Source organism: Blastomyces dermatitidis (assembly GCF_000003525.1).
Source record: "Blastomyces dermatitidis ER-3 genomic scaffold supercont1.14, whole genome shotgun sequence".
Taxonomy (NCBI): domain Eukaryota; kingdom Fungi; phylum Ascomycota; class Eurotiomycetes; order Onygenales; family Ajellomycetaceae; genus Blastomyces; species Blastomyces dermatitidis.
This window is the reverse complement of record NW_025544787.1, coordinates 468,621-485,883: the sequence shown is the minus strand read 5'-3', so window position 1 is coordinate 485,883 and position 17,263 is coordinate 468,621. Positions and strand designations below refer to the sequence as shown.

The following is a 17,263-nucleotide window of genomic DNA, read 5'->3' as shown; positions in this document are numbered from 1 at the left end:
CACGTGTCCCTCCAGCTCTGGCCATCTCACGCCTGACAATCAAGACGTTCATACTCGGAGCGCCACCGCAAAGGCCGGAAATCACCGAAACAGCGCAATCCCTGAGATATAGAACCATTTCGTGTTGAAGCGTGTGAAGAGAAAAAAAAACGTAGGAAGGAATGATTACTGCCGATCCGAGAGGGAAACCAGCGCCAGTCCAGGCGAATTGTTGGTAATTGTGGAAGGTCTAGATAACTCCTTCTTGAAAGTCTGCTGCCATAGTAGCGTCGAGTCCATACATAGAGCCGACAAGTAACAAGCAGCGCATATTAGAAACCGGTGAAAGCCGGTGAATTTGCGTACCTTGTCATCCATAGCGCCCTCCGTTTCTCTAAGTGTAACATCTTCATTGTTCATGGAATGTTGAGGGCGTTGATTCTCAATTGCCTCGATTTGGTAGGCGATTTGGTTCCAGTTGGACTTTTATCTATATCTGACGGGGAAGATGCTGAGACAGCCTTTTTTTTTGTATTAATACTTACTCTTGATAGGGTGATACCAGTAGTTGACATCTCTCCCACATCCCTCTGTTGCAACAAGGATAACGGCGCTCATCTTTCAAAGTGATACTGCGTAGGAGTACAATAACATACAAATATCCAAAGAATTCCTGTAGTGTTGTAAGTCTGCTATTGCCGTTCTGTTTTATCCTTGGATAGAGCCAGATTCCGAGGTATTGGTTGAATTGATCGACTTTTCGGCAACCATCCTGGAGTTGGGGCCCGTGGCTCAAGATCATAGTTGATAATCTATGAGTATGGTTCAAGAGCTAAGGGCTTAATGCTGTCGCACGCCCGATATTCGTCGGCCGAGCATATCTAGATCCGCCCAGAGCGGATTTTCAACTCTGTTAAGTAAACAGAGTTCGATGAAACGGACAGACGGTAAACTTTAACTTGGAATCAGGGTCAAACTGGGTATAGCTATCTCAGTCAAGTGAATTAGCTATTGGGATCACTAGTTCCCCTCCTGAGGTTGAGGCATAGTACAGTACATAAAACGGCTAGGCCTAATCCGGCTAGGTCAGGGAAGCTTCCAGTTCCCCATAACCTGGCCAGAAGCCAAACCGCATCAAAACCCGACATCAACCAAATCTACCATCTACAGAGCACACCTGTCCTAGACACCACAAGCTCCCACTATGGATGATATACTCGCTCCCCTCCAAGATCTCTTGGAGGCCCAAATTGTACGTACAATTTATATCCACAAGATCTTGCAATCTCCCTTCCCAATCTCCGTCACCAAATACCGCCCTACAGTGGACGCTTTTGCGGGAAACCGTCATGCAATTCTCGCAAGTCTAGAAATAAAGACAATTGCCCAAACAACGCGCGCACTACGCACAGAGTCTCGATGATGGCTTTTGGCAATATGAAGTCTTGATGAACCGGAAAAACAGAGAGCTAATGCCCTTTAACTAATCGACTGCAGGATTTCCACGGCCAGCGCATCGCTGAATACCTCTGTACCGGCCTCCTCAGCATCTTTGCTGTAAGCCCTCCCTCTCTCCTCCCTCTCTCCTCCGTCTCCCCCCCGTCTCTTCCCCCTTTCCGTTGAACTCTATAAAAGAAAATTCAAACACGCGATAATAACTCCACCTGGACACACAGGCGATCGCTTTCATCGTCGGGTACACCTACGAAGATGTACACTTGACCCTCTGGATCGGGCTGGCGGGGACGCTCATCACAGCGCTGGTCGTTGTGCCGCCCTGGCCGATGTATAATAAACATCCGGAACCATGGTTGATTGCTGGATCTGGGGGTGTGGGAAGGGCAGGGATTGTGGTGGATGGGGGGAAGCGGTGACGGATGGGTTTGCTTTAACGTAGGGGGAGGAACAATGGGAGTTAGAATGCGTGTATTTGGATTATTTCTTATTTTGTGTTTCTAATAGTGATACTCTAGAAATGGAATGGAATGGGTTGGGTTTCTGTTTCCTTGGACTTCTTTTTTTGGTTCTGGTTTTCTTGAGGGACATAGCGATCGTATACATGGCATCAAGGTGGAAGGAAGGGGGGTAAAGCGGAAGTGATAGGGCGCGTAGAAATGAAATAACGCTCTACTTTCACTTTCGTTCTTCGGAATTTAAGTGTAGTAATCCCCATGAACTTTCAATAGATATGACAAAAAAAAAAAAAAAAAAAAAAAGGCCTTGTTTCATTAATATGTTTCGTAACGTCATCGCATAGCCTCTATTCCAAACCCTCCGTCTTCCCTCAAGCTTACCACCTGGCCGGTCTAAATAACTCGCCTCATGAGTTCGCTCCTCCACATGCCATTCCCTAGTCAACACTGCGATGTTGGGTGTTAAATTCCGGGGGTGGGGTTGAAAGGAAATATATTCTCCCAAGAAAAACGTTAAGAAAATTATTGGAACTCCGGTCCCGTTCCGTTTTGGTTGTATGGATGGTTGTATAATTTTAGCTCTATCGTCCGTATTTCTGGAACTCCCAATCTCTGTTATCTAGCGGGCACACTTGTCGGGTTCTCAACCATCTCGAAATGCAGTGGAAGTGGAACGCATGCTATAAACATATACGTTATCGACGGGATATTTTGATTAGCCATTTTGAATGACAACGAATCAACAACATATATGAAATGAGAAAGGGAGAGATAACCCACGTTACAAATCCCCCAAGCAACAGTGCATTCCTCTGTCGTGGATGAGCCTTGGTTTGCCTGGCATTCGATACCTGCAGGCATAGAGCAAAAGCAGTCAGTTATGATATTCAATTCTCTGTCCCTCAAGCATCGCCCCAAAATTACACTATCCACGCCCTTTCAATCTTACTGAAAACTCACATAGATCCATAATATGGTTTCTGCAAATGGCACAGTTATCCACGACGATATCCCACGCCCACAGTGCAACGGCATTCCACTATCACGGGGGGAGGTTAACAACCCAAACTGTTAGCTATTCTAATCGGGAAAGAGAGAGAAGCCTCTGCTACACCGCAAAATTAAATTATAAAAAACGAACCTTCTTCACCTCAAAGCGTTTCTTTGCATCTCCTTTAGCCTCACTGAGAGCTGATTTTCCTCCTCTAGCAACAGCTTTTGACTTCCCAGAAGCACTGGGGGCAGCATCTTTCATTTCGACGTCGGCCATGGTTGGAGGGGGGGGTGTGAGAGAAGATTCCGTTTTCCTCAAAACGAATATGATGTGTACGTAAAGGTGTAATGAGGAAGTAACAAGGAGGGATATCGCGGAAGGTTGCTAGTGTTTCAAGACCGGGAAGTGTTGTTGAGTACTCCGTACCTAGGTAGACAATAGAGAGCTCTGGGGTGGTGGGTGGTGGTGGTTGCTGATGCCTTCGGCGGCGCGCCCTGATTGAAGTAGATAACTAGCTACTGGTTAGATTATTTAGCATCAAAGGCGTATTTCGGGGACTTAAACAAAATAAGGATCATCCCACAGCTAGATAGCTTCACAAAATCCACAGGTTGCTCTCACTCCCCAAGAATTCAGGCGTCTAGTATGATAGTATCACTGCTCTCGTTGATCGAGCGAGGGACAACCGGCGCTATGACATAAGCAGAGCGTGAGCTAGCTCGGAAGATCTATATCTCCGAGGAGTTCACTGAGCCTCACCTCCCAAATAGGCAAAATGCCTGTGGCTGGTGTTATCTGTGGCTGGTTCCTGGTCTCGTCATGGATGGCGGGCGCGGCTCTGCGTCAACCTCACCAACAAACAACAACCTCTCTCTGTCTCTTGACTTCATCCTCCTCACCTTCATCTATCGCATCCATATCTTCCACCATCTTCCGCGCTTCCTAGATATCAGTTACTATTCTATTCTTCATATATTTCCACCACTTATGCGTGTGCTTCTTAAATTATGAATATGCTTCAGGCATCTGTTTCCCTCTCCTTCACTCAGTCATTCCTTTCAGCTACCCAACCACGCAGATACACAGCACCTTCATCGCCTCCAAAGAAACGCCCTCGAGAACCTAGCTTTGATCCCTCACATTCGTGATTGTTTTCGGCTCTGGTACTCGTTTCGATCGAACGCTTGATTCGCAGCAATAGATCTGCTTTTTGATTCCTTCGTCTTGGGTGTTTCGCTTTTTTATCTGGCGTCATTTAGCCCATCGGTTTTTCGCGTGGATCTTTTTGGCTTCTTCTGTCGCGTTTATATTTCCTTCTATTATCTCTACATACAGGCTGCCTATTTATTAAGCCATATTTTTGAGTCATAATGTCGACTCCGACCCCTACTACCCCAAAGGGCCCTCGCAACCCTCGCCGTACTCGAAAAAACTCCAAGGCGGGCCCCCCCGCCAACACTACATTTCGCGACGGATCCTCCACCCAAAACCAAAACCAAAACCACTCCACTCCTCCACCCGCTCGTTTGAGTCCGCCGAGTCCCAGTCCTGGAGAAGCTTTGATTAATACTGTTTCTGAGGGCGCGTCGCAAAAGAAGAAAGGGAAACCAGTGAAGAAGAACATCACCCAATCTTCCAACCCTTCACCAATGACCAACGGCACAACCATTGGCCACGGTCACTCAGCATCGCAACCTAACATATTATCTACCCTCAAAGACGGCACCCATTATGCTGGCCCAACTTTCCATGCATCTCCTGCTCCCTCCGCTCTGCCTATCCCAACCTTCTTCTCAAAATCTGTACCGGATGGGGGAGCAGCCTTGGGGTCACCCGAAGGTGGGTCGCAAGTCATAGGGCCTCTTGACCACACGCCTACAAAGCCCAAGACCGCCGTTGCTCCTCCACAAAGCACAGAGGAGATCCCATCGCCTTTGGAATTTCTTTTCAAATCTGCAAAGGGGGCAAAGGTTACGAACAGACCAACCAAAAGCGTGACCAAATCTATGAAACCCTCACCATCGCAGCCAAATCTCCAGAGCCAGCCAAGGTCGCAAGCACAAGAAGTGACCCCCGGGGCTATTTTCCCACTTGAGCTGGAATCGCCGGACAATCGCAGAATGGCAATTGGACCGTCATTCGCTACTCCCTACAAGGACAGAATTAATGCTCTTCGTTCGGCCAGCTCTCCTTCAAAATCGAACGACGCCGTGCCGCTCGACGAAGACCAGAGGAAAGCCAAAACCGAGGCGTTGAAGGATTTACTACTAAATCCACGACCTCAACGCCCGTCATCTGCGTCGCCTAAGGTGCTTAACGACTCGAACCTCCTCGGTGGCTCGAGAAGTTGGACTGCTGGTAATGCCATGCCGTTCGCTCGACACGCCTCCGGTCCGCCAACCCTAGTTCCGTCGGAAGAACCAAAAATTTCCCCCAAAGGCCGCAGTCCAGGCAGTGGTAGCATTGCACATCAATACCTGTCGTCCGTCTGTAACGGCACTCAAGCGTCTCGAACTCCGTCGTCCAATCTTCGCCGGGAGCTCTCCTCTACAAGCCCTACCGACCGCCCGCCTTTCTCGACCGAGGGTAACCAATCGCACCTAAAGCGCTCTCAGACATACGTGAATCTCACGTCTCCCACTCCAAACAGGGTCCATCCACATGCGAATCCAGATGTGCCTTCTCCTCGGTCCGGCTCTACCAGGACTAACCCCATTGACGCAAAGCAGATGGAGGCTGACTTGCGCCGCATTCTGAAGCTCGATTCCAACCATTAATCAAGCTTATTTTAGGGGGAAAAGGGTTTAAGGTGGGGGCTTATCCATGGAGTATTTTTTTCCGATAATGTCAACTCGCATTTGGCTCGTACCGCTCCCTCTATTTTCTATTTTCACTTCCTTACTACGCCGGGCATTGATAATTCAGATAATGGTTGAAGCCACCCCCCGTTAGTTTTTCTGTTAGGAGTTCATTTTTACACTTCTCTTCTCTATATCTTTACTGAGTTCGGTTTCTTCTCGTGTTATCCCGTTATTCCGGGGTGCTCGGCTTTTTTGGTTTCATGGCACGGGTGAGATGATTCGATATGATTATATGACCGGTTAGCTTGGAGCATATTTTCAAGGTGTCCCGTTTGGTGTCAGTTCTTTTTCTTTCTTCTTTATCTATTTTCGCTTCCATTAGCACGGCGTCTAGAGGGGCATATCATATGGAGGAATGCATGGAAGGGTTTTTTTTCATATAAGGAAAAAACGGGATGTTGGGAATTAGCGACACCGCGAGGGTGGAAGGGAGTTGATGACTGGTTTCAAGGTATTATTGGCCAGACAGACTCGTCTGATCGAACGGCCCCCGCTTCCTCTCGCCTACCTATACCATTATCGTTTAAAGCTTCCTTGCTTGGTTTCTCTCATCCCCAACACCATATTTCCAAGTGCTTGGGATGGTTTTTCTTATTTTTTTTTTTTTTTTCCCCTTCCGCCTTTCATATTCACGGTTCCAGTGTATGGCTGCAAAATACATACTACTGGGAATGCCTCTTATCTTTCACTTGCCTTGATGGCTTGATTCACACACATTTCCTGTGTATTGTTTTCCTCCTTCCAATTCTGTTATTTGTTTTCTTTTGATTTTGCTTCTCACCCTAGTCATTCATTTGTCATTTCTTATTTCAGGTATTGCTCTTGTTTCTTTACTGTTTCTTTGCTTATTTACTTTTCTGTCCCTTCCCTCATTTCTTTGTTCAACTATCATACTGCCAGACAACCACACTCTTTCATTCCTTCATTTCTTTTCTTTCTGCAATTCTATCTGGCATCTGCAATGCATGCATGTCTCCCCATGCCGTGGTTTTGTTTATTTTATAAGTAGCAAATAGCATCTTAGCTAGACAAATGAATTAAACCTACACTCATTTTTTACATACTCTCTGTATTGATTTTGTATCTCATACTTTGTATGATTGATCTTTTAACACTGAAGCTTATTGAAAAATATACAGCTCTACAGACTGTAGGTAACTTTGAACTCTTTTGAAATAGGTGAGAGGGAAATATACATCTCGTAGCTTGTAAGAGTAAAAAGTTCATATAAATAAACTTGAGACTGTTGTTAAAAATCAACTTTGTCCCTGAATACGGAGTACAGAGTACTACTTTCGAGATAGTCAGATGTTTCAAGTCACAATAAAATGTGATATATCCTCTTTTGATATCAGGTAAGTTGTTCAATTTCTTGAACTCTTCTTCTTGTTTGAAGGACAGCAGCATATTGTCCCATCACACTGGCACATTCATTGTACTCTGTATGATAGTTAGTTAATAGTTTTCCACTCTTCACTCCCCCCCAAATAATGATCATCTCATCTCATCCACACCCCCCCCCACCATCCATTCCATCCATCATCATCCTGGCGACGCCCCAGATCCCAAACTAAGCCGTTTCCCCCCAAGCGCCCGTCCGGCGCGCCACTAATAAGTTACGAGAGGGACCACACACACCCTGCAAGGGCCAGCAAGCCTGCATAATAATAATAAATACGTATGTAACTAAAATACCACATCCGCCACAGTCGACAGATAACTAGAAGCCAGCGTTGGCAACTCCGTTTTAAGAACTACGCATACATAGTACCCCCCCCCCCCCGGTCCCCATTGGCAGATCGTCCACAGAGGGGCGTTCGGTGGCGGTTAGAGGTGCCAGTTGACGTCACAGGAATGTCCAAAAGAAGAAAAGAGAGAGAGAGAGAGAGAGAGAGATAGCTGGAATGGATGACTTGTTTGTTGCCAGTTGGCAATCTTGAGCCGAAGTTTTGCGGGCGGGAGAGAGGAAAAGGAAGGGAGGAAGGAAGGAAGGAAGGAAGGGTGTACGGAGTAGTTATATTAACTTTATTATTATTAGTTAATCAAGTGTGTTTCGGAAATTGCAAGGGGGATTTTTGTTTCTTCGCCCCACGGCGGCCTTTATCGTGCACAACAACGGGGGAAGGGGGCAAAAGAGGAGAGAAGGGCGATAAGGAAGGCTCAGCGTCCAGCGTAACAACGGCGTCAGGGAGAGAGAGGAGAGGAGAGGCCAGCCGGAATGATATATTTAGGATTTTCGAAATACCCAATGGGGAGGAGGGAAGGGAAGGGGGCTTGAAGGGACCCAAACCCTGGGTGGAAATAATGGTTGAATTTTGGTTTTAATTTATTTATTTATTAGAAATTTTATTAGTTATTGCCCTCGAAATTGAAGAGAGTTTCTCCATGGAAGTTAATTCTCTAATGGCCTTTTCTTTTTTTTGTGGTTTGAGGTTCAGGTACAAACCTTGAAATACTGCCAGAGAAAAATATCTAGATAGAGAGAGGGAGAGAAAAAGATGCTTTGCAGAGGCAACAAAAAACAAAAAAAAAGGGGCTTTCGGTTCGATTGGGGGAAGAAATTAATGAAGGGCTCATTCATCATCATAGCTGCAATGATGAAACTGGAAACACAGCTCCATCCATGCCTAACTAACACAGTGGATTTTTAACAAGAAAAGGCAATAAACCCAAGAATGTGTAGATGTATTTTTTTCTATCAAGATTGAAAATTAGTAGATGTCCAACAAATACAAATACAAATACAAGAAACAATTCTTGTTCTCTCTCTTCTGGGAGGAGTTGGAAGGGCCTTACGCATAGGTGTTAGTTATACCGTACCAGATACTGTTTGTTTGCCCATAGCCATCCCCAAGCGCGGTTTCGGGTAACCCAGTACCCGCAATACCAGCGATAACCCAGCAAATACCAGGCGTAATAACTACCATACCATACCATACCCGCCCCAGTCTGGAGTTTCTTTTTTTTTTTTTTTTCCCTTTCCCAGCGCCAATTCCAATTCCAACTCCAACTTCGACGTCAACTCCCGCTCCCACGCCAACTCCGACTTTCTTCTCCATCCATCGTCTCTCTACCGGCTACTCTAAGAGCTTCCAAGACATTTGGGATTCTTCTTTTTCCCTCCACCCGACCTGCCAACCTCTCCTTGTCGTGCCGTGGCCTAGACCCCCTTCTCCTAATCGGGATCCTGCATCTCTAGGCCCTTTTCTTTTGTCCCTGCGAAATCCCCCATCGTTTTGCTCTCCCTCCCCTCCCTTGGAAAAAGAACACTCCCCGTGTCGTGTCATTGCCGATCAGCTTGCCGGATACCCGTTTTATCTCTTATCTCCATGGTTGCGATCTTCGTCTGGCTAGGAATCGCTGTTAGACCCTGATTGTTGACGAGAGTCAAACTTACTCCTCCCTCTGGTCGATATACCCTTTTGATACCCTTTTGATACCCTTTTGATCCCCTTTTGAGCCTCTGAGAACCGCAACTCACCCGCCCAAGTTTCACCTAACTCTTGTCTCTCTCTTCTCGCCCGCCATGGCGTCCTCGTACGTATTGCCTACGGATTGCTTTATTGGATTCTTTTCGTTTCGTCTTCCCCCGTTAGCAGTGAGAATGGCAGACCACATGCTAATTAATAGTTTGTTTTCTCAGTTTGGGGTCGGCTTTTCGCTCCTTCTGGCATACAATGACCTCCAATGACAGACACGCCTCCCACGATTCTCCCTATCGAACCGGCCAACACGTTCCTCTTAGCCAAAACCGCAATGCTCCCCTCACCTCCATAGCTACAAGCGCTCTCGAATCTCGTCCGGATCTGACCTTCTTCGAAGACGATCCCGCTAAGCGGTCCTCCAGCCCAGGATGGTCAGGTTCACAAGGAGGAGTTACCTCTCCCGTTAGACCGTACTCGCCAGGCATGAGGTCGTTATCCTCCCAACACAGAAGGTCAAACGAACTCAATAGCCCAGATGGTGTTGCTACAGAAATACAAATGCAAAGTTTCCATGACGGCGCCCCGCCCCCTCCGCCTGTTTCGCATTCTTGGAGAAAGATCGATCGATGGGCGGAAACACACTACGAAGAACTTTACGATCAATTGGGTGAAGGGTGTACGCAGAATGATGTAAATGAACTGGAACATGAATTGGACTGCACTCTGCCACTCGAGGTTCGGGAATCTCTACAAATTCACGACGGACAAGAACGTGGCGGAAGGCCAACGGGTATCATTTTCGGCTGCATGTTACTCGACTGCGAGGAAATCGTTCAGGAATGGAGAAATTGGAGGACCGTGAATGAAGAATTTCTCAGTACCTCGTCTTTCCCCCCTCTCCAGCAACCCACGAAAGCTTTTGGCGGAAGCTCCGCCCCTTCCTCCTCATCAGCACCTCCGCCACCACCGGCGCAAACGGGCCCCAACCCGTTATGGAGACAGGAATTGCTGGACAAACAGGACTCACAGCCACCAAAGGCCATACAGAAAGCATATGCCCATCCCAGCTGGATCCCTCTGGCTCGTGACTGGGGTGGAAACAACATTGCCGTCGACTTAGCCCCAGGGCCTGCGGGCAAATGGGGCCAGGTTATTATCTTTGGCCGTGACTATGACTGCAAATACGTGGTTGCAAGATCATGGGCTGGATTTCTGGCCATTGTTGCTGACGATCTATGTTCCCCAAAATCCTTCGTGGACGACGACTCTGGCGAGCTCAAGCTGAAACAATTTAAGCAACCGGGTGTTGAACCCCCTTACCTCGAAATTCTACGATGGCGCACAGATCAAAAGTACGGCCGGAGACCTCCGCGGAGAAAGACCCCGAACGGGCTCGGGGTGAATACCGGTGTGAATGGAAACAGAGATTCTCCTTACGGAAGCCCAACAGCAGCTGCCAGCGGCGACGAACGCGGACGTTCTCCCCATCGATTCCCCTCCCGAGGACCAAACGCAAGTCCGAAAAACGCATTTGGGGTCTCGAGCCCTCTTGCCCGAGTCACGGAAGAAACGACCTCGCCAGTGAGCCCGGGTGACAGTAATAAGAACCACAACAACAACAAAATCGATGGTTCCGCCTCGGTGAATGCAGATGCGGCCAAGAAGGCGGATAGTCTTGTCGATGCGGCCTCTTTTACTACAACAACAACGACAGCAGCAACATCGATGACAGACACGTCGAAGAGCGACCTTATCCCCACCGAACCCGCAGATACTGACCCTTCTCCTGCTCCATCGAAAGAGAAAGAGAAGGAAAAGAGCAAGCGCCGAAGTAACCTGACGAGCCCGGACGCTAATGCTTTGGAAGGGATGAAGAGTATTGCCATCTAATAAAAAACGAACGCGACAGCAATTATAGGTCGCTGGTAGTTTTTCTTTTTTCCCCCAAGTTTTTTTCTCCATGTTGATATCCTTATATGTTCATCTGCTTCGTTGCCCTCCAACCCTCACCGTCAACTCACATTAGATAATAAAAGTGATCGAGAGGCGGGGAGGGGGGAGTTACTTTTTTGATGTTTTGCTTCCTTGACAGGTTGCCGGTTAGTTGGCGGTTGTTGTCGTGTCTATATCATTTCTGTTGAACGGGGCCAGACTGTAACCATTGTTTGCATTTCTTTAGGGACCACCTCTTTAACTACTAATCATGCATTGCCGCGCCCCTGTATGGTTTCATTTTTTTTTTTTTTTTTTTTTTTTTTTTTTTTTTTTTTTTTTTTTTTTTTTTTTTTCACTTTTTTCTTACCTTTCTGTGTGGCCGCTGGCTACTACTTGTTCCTTATTATTCATGTTTCCCCTTTTCGTTTCCATCTTGCTTTGCTCCGCTTTGCGTTTCATTTCTGCTCCTTTGCTTTATGATACGCGTGTTAAACCACTCATCGCACAGCTCGATTAACGAACGCCCTGTGTCCTAACCTGCATGTATACCTGTATAGAACAAAACTTGCTCTTCTACCCTACCTGTTTTATACTCATAAATTACTTCTTTTTACGTCCGTTGTTCCTTTTCTTATCTTTTCTTCTACTTCTTCAACCGTCTTCTCCCCATTCTCTTCTCCTCTCGTATTCTTGTTAAACTATTATTCTCTTCTCCCCTCAGCAACCGTATATCCCCAAAGCTTCCACGTTCGCCACAAACCGACGCCTTTCCTGCATATTATTTTTTCCCCCCTCTATCTCGTTCCTCTACTTAACTTTCTTGCAAACTCTTTATCCTCTTTCTTGTCTTCTCTTTTGTTTTTCATAACTAGCTCCAATTTAATCATTACGCATTATCGTGTATTTGTCTCTTCTTCCAATACATACGCGCCCCCCGCTTCTTTTTCTCGAGACGGACTTACACACATCCCCTGTTCTTACACCTCCCATGACCCTAGACGGTAATAGAGTGTACATAATACATCGCTGCCATTCCTCGCCCTGTCGTTTCTTATTATATAATAATATATATGAATAAAACTGAATATTCTTTTTTATTTTATTTTTATTTTATTTTTATTTTTATATTTTTATTTTATATTTTTATTTTGTTTTGTTTTTCGTCCCCTCTTGTCTCTTCTTTCATGTTTCCATTCAAATTTTTTCGTTTTATTGCCTTTCCTGTTAGTTAGTTACATGTTACAGTTCTCTCTTCATTCTCGTTTTCTTTCTTTCTTTTTCATATTGCGTTTTCTCCTGAAGTGTATTATAATAATATAGACGCTCCGTACTGTTCTTCTTTTTTCACTAAAAGCTTTCCCCCCCGCCTTTGGTTTCCCCTTTTTTGTTGGGGGGTGTTGTTCTATTTGCCATTCGCCCGAGGGGTGCATGTACATGTATATTCAAGCCATATACTTTATGAGAGCTATGGACTGCTACTGTTTTACTTGAGAGATGGAAATACATATTTTCTGAGGCATATATAATGGAGATATTAGTAATAGTTTATTAAACAGGGGTTTTGCGTCCCACTCTAGCTTCATCTAGACTTAACAGTTGAGATGAAGGGTAGGTAGTATAAACAATGGCTGTCTTTATAAACCATGCTTCTCCTGCATTATTGTCTTTTTCTTCCGGTCTTTGGCGCCTGCTCTGCGTATCTTTGGGTCTGTTCTACCCAGAAATAAAAAGCCTGTCTCTTCTTTCAGGATATGGGAAGAATACCCGGAGGTAGAGAGGATAAGGCGATGGCGAGATGCCCAACGGGGGTGTGCGTAGTCAATCTCCCATCGTCGGTAGGGACGGTGAGATGGCTGGCTCGTTAGGAATAGCAAATCGTAAACAGTGGGCGATATATCATCAAAGTGCCATAGCCTGTTTTCCTTCCTCTCGATTAAAGAAAAATGAGGGTTACCTAGGGGCTGCATATATTCGACCACCCTGTGCATCAGTATCTTGAGCTGATAGCAAGGAAGTAGAATAAACGCCCCCGCCTGACCAGATATCCCATCTGGCGCAATCACGCATAAATCCACATAAAATATGCCCAAATCCCACAAAAGAACCCAACAACCGCCCTCAATCCCAATCCTCCTCCTCCTCGTCATCATCATTCACCACCGTCCCCCTCCTCAGTCCACCCCTAATCCCCCTTCCCCCCTTCTTCCTCCTAACCTCCTCCTCCCCCTCCCCATCAACATCACTCCCAACCTCATCGCCCTCCCCAATCCTCCGCTTAATCAAACACCCCCGCCCCAGCAACCTCCTCTCCAACTCCCCAGTCCGGAACTCCTCATCAGCATCCAGCCTGCCCCCATACCCCAGCCCTTCGAACCCCACAATCCTCTCCACGCCCACCCCGTCCACAAACCCAATGACGCACGGCAGCACCTTAACCTTCAGCTTCTCCACGACGAACGGGATCGTGCGCACATCCGCGGTCGCGAAGCGGGCCTCGTGGTGCAGCGAGGCGAGGGCGTGGATGTGTTTGTCCATCACGGCGCAGCGGGCGAAGTCGGGGTGGGAGAAGTGGATGACGCAGCGCGGGTGGCGGGTTGTGAAGTCGAGGAGCGACTGGTCAGAGGGGAGGGTGGGGACGAGGGTGTTTTGGAGGGTTGCGGCGTTGTTGCTGCTGTTGCTGTCCTTTTGTTGTTGCTGTTGTTGTTGCTGCTGCTGGGCTCGGGCGGCTAGTTCTGATTGTAGTTGCTCGATGCGCTGGGCTTTGTAGGAGGGGTTATCTTCTTCTCTTTCGAGGGCGGCGAAGAGGGCGCCGTTCTCGTCGTCATCGGAGGGCAGGTCGTGGTCCCGCAGCGCCATGTTGATGGCGAGGGAGGAAGATAGGCCTTGTTCTTTTAACTGTAGAGGAAATGATTTTCTTGGGTGGAGTTTTTGTTGTGTATGAGAGGGGGAATTGATGTTCGTATGTAATGCACAGCAAGCTAGTTGAAGCTGAAGTGGATATATCTAAATTGAAGAGAAGGTGGATGTAAATATCCCCGCGATGCCCAGGACAGGGCCAGCCAAACACCAAAACCGCTGTTTTAATTGGCCAAATGTGGTGCCAATTCTCAGTCAATGAGCTGCTGGCAATACATATATATGGGTGAGTTACCTCTCGGCAAATAGAGGATCAGAGATATTTAATAACCCTTGGAATAACGGATTGTTCTCTGAGAGTCAATATCAAGAGGAGATGAAGTGGAGAGCGAATAAACAAACAGTACCTAAGGTATACTTGCCTTCCATGGTTTAGCTCCCACTCAATTGGGTTTAGTCCAACATCAAACATCACTGCTTTCTGAACTATATAAATCTTTACTGCTTGAATATCTTCTCCTCAAGATCTTTGTTTTCTCTTTCTTTTCTCATAATTCTCTTGTCTTATGTGTGCTGTTATTAGACTGGCTGTATGACTAGACTGACTGTGTGACCGTGTCTGAGACCAGGACCAGATTTTTTGATAGTCTCATTACCAATTCAACTGATCTCATTACATGATTTTAACATTAGATAGTAGTCTTATACTGTTTCAGTGAGACTTACTATCTACTCTTATCACATTTTTCAAATGAGATCATGATTTTCACTTCTCAATTTAAATTATTTTTATTACTTTAAATGACTTTAAATCTCATTTAAGTATTATTAAAAAGTGTTACTTTTTAAAAAATTAAAAATAGTTTAAAAAAAACCTTAAAATGTCTAAAAATAGTAACTTTATATCAAGAATGAAATTAAATAAGACTAAATAAAACTACTTTCTTATTTTTTTCAAGTTATGATTTCATTTTAAAATCTGATATATAGTCACTTTGCATGTTTTTTTGATAGCCAGTCCCAGCGGGATTCACGCCAAGAAATGTATGGGACCAGACCAAATAAGACCAAATGTGAAATTCATAGTCCCGGCGGCCAGTCTACCTGTGATTATGAAGATATTTAAAGAGTATAAATGTTTTTGAATAATTTTATATTATATCTGCTTTAACACACTCTTTATAAAAAAACTGAGTCTTAAAACTTTTAATTATAACTCTGATATAAAAATTCTTGACTATAGTAATTATAGTATTAATATAAATATAATTAAAATTATAATACTAATTTAATAGAGTTTTTAATATCTTTGATTTCTCAGAGCTTATATTTATATTTATAAAATCAATATTAATAATAATAATAATAATAGTTATAGAAAAATATAAGAAATCTCACTTTTCACAGATTCTTTATCTCTATTTCTATCTCTTATATAATTAATAAAGTGAACAGCTCTTAACTACACATAACTATATAGACTGAAGTTCATGACTACTATTTATAACTCAGCTTAAATACTATTATATATTAATCTCTATATTTTATCTTTCTACTATAAATACTTCTAGTAGTTATTAGTATATATTATATCAAGCTGTAAATATTTAAATAATTATCTATAAGTACTTATTCTTATATTTCAAGCTCTATCAGTTAGTAATTATCTATTATAACTGAAAGAATTAAAAACTTATATACTTTAATTTCTGTAAACTCTACTATAGATACTCAGAAGTAGCTATCTAAATTATAAATAACTCTTATAAAAGAAGTCTTAGAGAACTTATTAATTACTTATAAAATATTATTTTTTATATCTATAACAGAGAAACTCTCTGAACTTATAAATAAATTAATTTTAATAAAGATTATTCTTAAGTATCTCTTATAAAATTATGCTATTTTTCTATAAGAAATACTTACTATTCATAAATACTTTTAAACTGAGTTTTTAAATATAATCTTCAGAGATATCTATGAATTAAAAAAAAAAACTTTCTTAAGTTATAATTACTTAAGATTATCTACTGAATTATAATTTATAAAAGCTTTTACAAGTTTATCTTTAAAATTAACTCATAAGTCAGACTGTGTAATATAAAAGATAAAGAAGCTGTTATTTATATAATAACAGATCTTTATTATACTAAAGTTAATAATTAACTGAATTATTTAAAGAATAATTATAAGAGATTCTACTAATCAGTTCTTAAGATCTATTTAAAAAATAAGTTAAAAAACTCTATAAACTGAATAGAGAATATCTAAACTATAATTATTAATATTAGAAAAAGAGATAAGAAATCTGATAAAGATTACTTACAGTATTTTATAAAATTATAATATAAATTAAGATCTGTGAAAACAGAGCTCTGAAATAAAATCTGAATAATAATATTTATAAAGAGACTGAATAAAGATATATAGAATAAGTTTATTAAGTAAGACTCTAAGCTCTTAACTCTAAAGAAACTGATAACTTTTATTTATTATTTATAAATCACTATAAGAGTCATAGATCTGTAAAAAGTATATTATTAATCAGTCTTATAAAATTTAAAATAATAGAGAATAGATTTACTGTAGAAAGATAATAAGATATAGAGAGATTTATATCTAACTACTAAATAAAAAGAGAGAGCTTTATAAGCTCTTATAAATAAAGTATATAATAAAGAGACTAAGAAAAAAAGTCTTTACTTTATCTATTTTAAATTAGAATATCTTTATATAAACTATTCTAATAAATTAAAATAGAAATTTGAAGAGTTACAGACAGAGTAAGTAACTATCTTCTTAAAAGTTTTAAAGCTAATATCTGAATCTGTTACTTTCTTAATAAAAATATATATCTATAAGAAGAGACTGCACTGCAGTACTACTATCTCATAAGTATAAAAAGTATTAATAAACTTAAGATCTTAGATTACTATAGTGTTTTTAAAGCTTATAGAGTAAATAAACTAAGTAATAAAAACTGAGAATCTACTCTTATAATAAGCAGAGTATGAGAACTCAGATCTGAGAATTAAGAGACTTATAAAAGTTATCTTTAAATTATAAGATCTCTTTAAAACTTAAAGAAGATTTACAGAAACTGTAATTATTACAGATATTATAGATAATATATACTTAAAAAAACTTATATAACTTCAAAGATACAATCTGTATATAACTATTTATAAGTCAGGTTTATACTTCTAATCAGTATTGACAGACTTATTTATAGAGATAGAATCAGTTAATACTGTAGAGTTAATTAAAGAAGATAAGCTTATTTATATAATAACTTTATAA

The 17,263-nt window shown here is 42.8% G+C and overlaps 7 protein-coding genes across 7 annotated transcripts; 4 read left to right on the top strand and 3 right to left on the bottom strand.

Moving 5' to 3' along the window:
• Positions 1 to 74: 74 nt before the first annotated feature.
• BDCG_09192 (MFS drug efflux transporter) lies at positions 75 to 554 on the bottom strand (the record flags this gene model as incomplete). The annotated part of the gene is made up of 2 exons (XM_045424983.1): positions 75 to 462; positions 525 to 554. The coding sequence occupies 2 exons, from the start codon at positions 552 to 554 to the stop codon at positions 166 to 168; spliced, it is 327 nt and encodes a 108-aa protein (XP_045282842.1). The 3' UTR covers positions 75 to 165.
• A 378-nt stretch (positions 555 to 932) lies between these two features.
• Positions 933 to 2,195, top strand: BDCG_09191 (microsomal signal peptidase Spc12). Its single transcript, XM_045424982.1, has 3 exons — positions 933 to 1,231; positions 1,477 to 1,536; positions 1,656 to 2,195. Exons 1-3 carry the CDS (start codon positions 1,184 to 1,186, stop codon positions 1,851 to 1,853), a joined length of 306 nt encoding a protein of 101 aa, XP_045273575.1. The 5' UTR covers positions 933 to 1,183; the 3' UTR covers positions 1,854 to 2,195.
• BDCG_09190 (RING-box protein 1) lies at positions 1,700 to 3,543 on the bottom strand. Its single transcript, XM_045424981.1, has 5 exons — positions 3,470 to 3,543; positions 3,034 to 3,397; positions 2,853 to 2,931; positions 2,673 to 2,743; positions 1,700 to 2,572 (listed from the first exon to the last, which is right to left on the bottom strand). Exons 2-5 carry the CDS (start codon positions 3,160 to 3,162, stop codon positions 2,474 to 2,476), a joined length of 378 nt encoding a protein of 125 aa, XP_045273574.1. The 5' UTR covers positions 3,163 to 3,397; positions 3,470 to 3,543; the 3' UTR covers positions 1,700 to 2,473.
• A 176-nt stretch (positions 3,544 to 3,719) lies between these two features.
• On the top strand, positions 3,720 to 6,865 carry BDCG_09189 (uncharacterized protein). Its single transcript, XM_045424980.1, has one exon. The coding sequence runs from the start codon at positions 4,257 to 4,259 to the stop codon at positions 5,661 to 5,663; it is 1,407 nt and encodes a 468-aa protein (XP_045273573.1). The 5' UTR covers positions 3,720 to 4,256; the 3' UTR covers positions 5,664 to 6,865.
• Positions 6,866 to 7,538: 673 nt separating this feature from the next.
• On the top strand, positions 7,539 to 8,048 carry BDCG_17930 (uncharacterized protein; the record flags this gene model as incomplete). The annotated part of the gene is made up of 1 exon (XM_045426972.1): positions 7,539 to 8,048. A coding segment is annotated over exon 1 (393 nt), but the record flags the coding sequence as incomplete, so codon positions are not given.
• Positions 8,049 to 9,273: 1,225 nt separating this feature from the next.
• BDCG_09188 (1,3-beta-glucan biosynthesis protein) lies at positions 9,274 to 11,062 on the top strand (the record flags this gene model as incomplete). The annotated part of the gene is made up of 2 exons (XM_045424979.1): positions 9,274 to 9,284; positions 9,391 to 11,062. The coding sequence occupies 2 exons, from the start codon at positions 9,274 to 9,276 to the stop codon at positions 11,060 to 11,062; spliced, it is 1,683 nt and encodes a 560-aa protein (XP_045273572.1).
• A 1,200-nt stretch (positions 11,063 to 12,262) lies between these two features.
• On the bottom strand, positions 12,263 to 14,570 carry BDCG_09187 (NTP binding protein). Its single transcript, XM_045424978.1, has one exon. It carries the CDS (start codon positions 13,961 to 13,963, stop codon positions 13,226 to 13,228), a length of 738 nt encoding a protein of 245 aa, XP_045273571.1. The 5' UTR covers positions 13,964 to 14,570; the 3' UTR covers positions 12,263 to 13,225.
• Positions 14,571 to 17,263: the final 2,693 nt, after the last annotated feature.

What these genes read in the sequence shown, in the direction of transcription:
- BDCG_09191 (XM_045424982.1), top strand. Translation starts at nt 1,184, where the DNA reads ATGGATGATATACTCGCTCCCCTCCAAGATCTCTTGGAGGCCCAAATT. An exon ending in ATCTCTTGGAGGCCCAAATT is followed by an intron (nt 1,232 to 1,476) that starts GTACGTACAATT and finishes AATCGACTGCAG; the next exon opens with GATTTCCACGGCCAGCGCAT. An exon ending in GCCTCCTCAGCATCTTTGCT is followed by an intron (nt 1,537 to 1,655) that starts GTAAGCCCTCCC and finishes CTGGACACACAG; the next exon opens with GCGATCGCTTTCATCGTCGG.
- BDCG_09190 (XM_045424981.1), bottom strand. Translation starts at nt 3,162, where the DNA reads ATGGCCGACGTCGAAATGAAAGATGCTGCCCCCAGTGCTTCTGGGAAG. An exon ending in AACGCTTTGAGGTGAAGAAG is followed by an intron (nt 2,932 to 3,033) that starts GTTCGTTTTTTA and finishes CCCCCGTGATAG; the next exon opens with TGGAATGCCGTTGCACTGTG. An exon ending in TTGCTTGGGGGATTTGTAAC is followed by an intron (nt 2,573 to 2,672) that starts GTGGGTTATCTC and finishes ATATGTTTATAG; the next exon opens with CATGCGTTCCACTTCCACTG.
- BDCG_09189 (XM_045424980.1), top strand. Translation starts at nt 4,257, where the DNA reads ATGTCGACTCCGACCCCTACTACCCCAAAGGGCCCTCGCAACCCTCGC.
- BDCG_09187 (XM_045424978.1), bottom strand. Translation starts at nt 13,963, where the DNA reads ATGGCGCTGCGGGACCACGACCTGCCCTCCGATGACGACGAGAACGGC.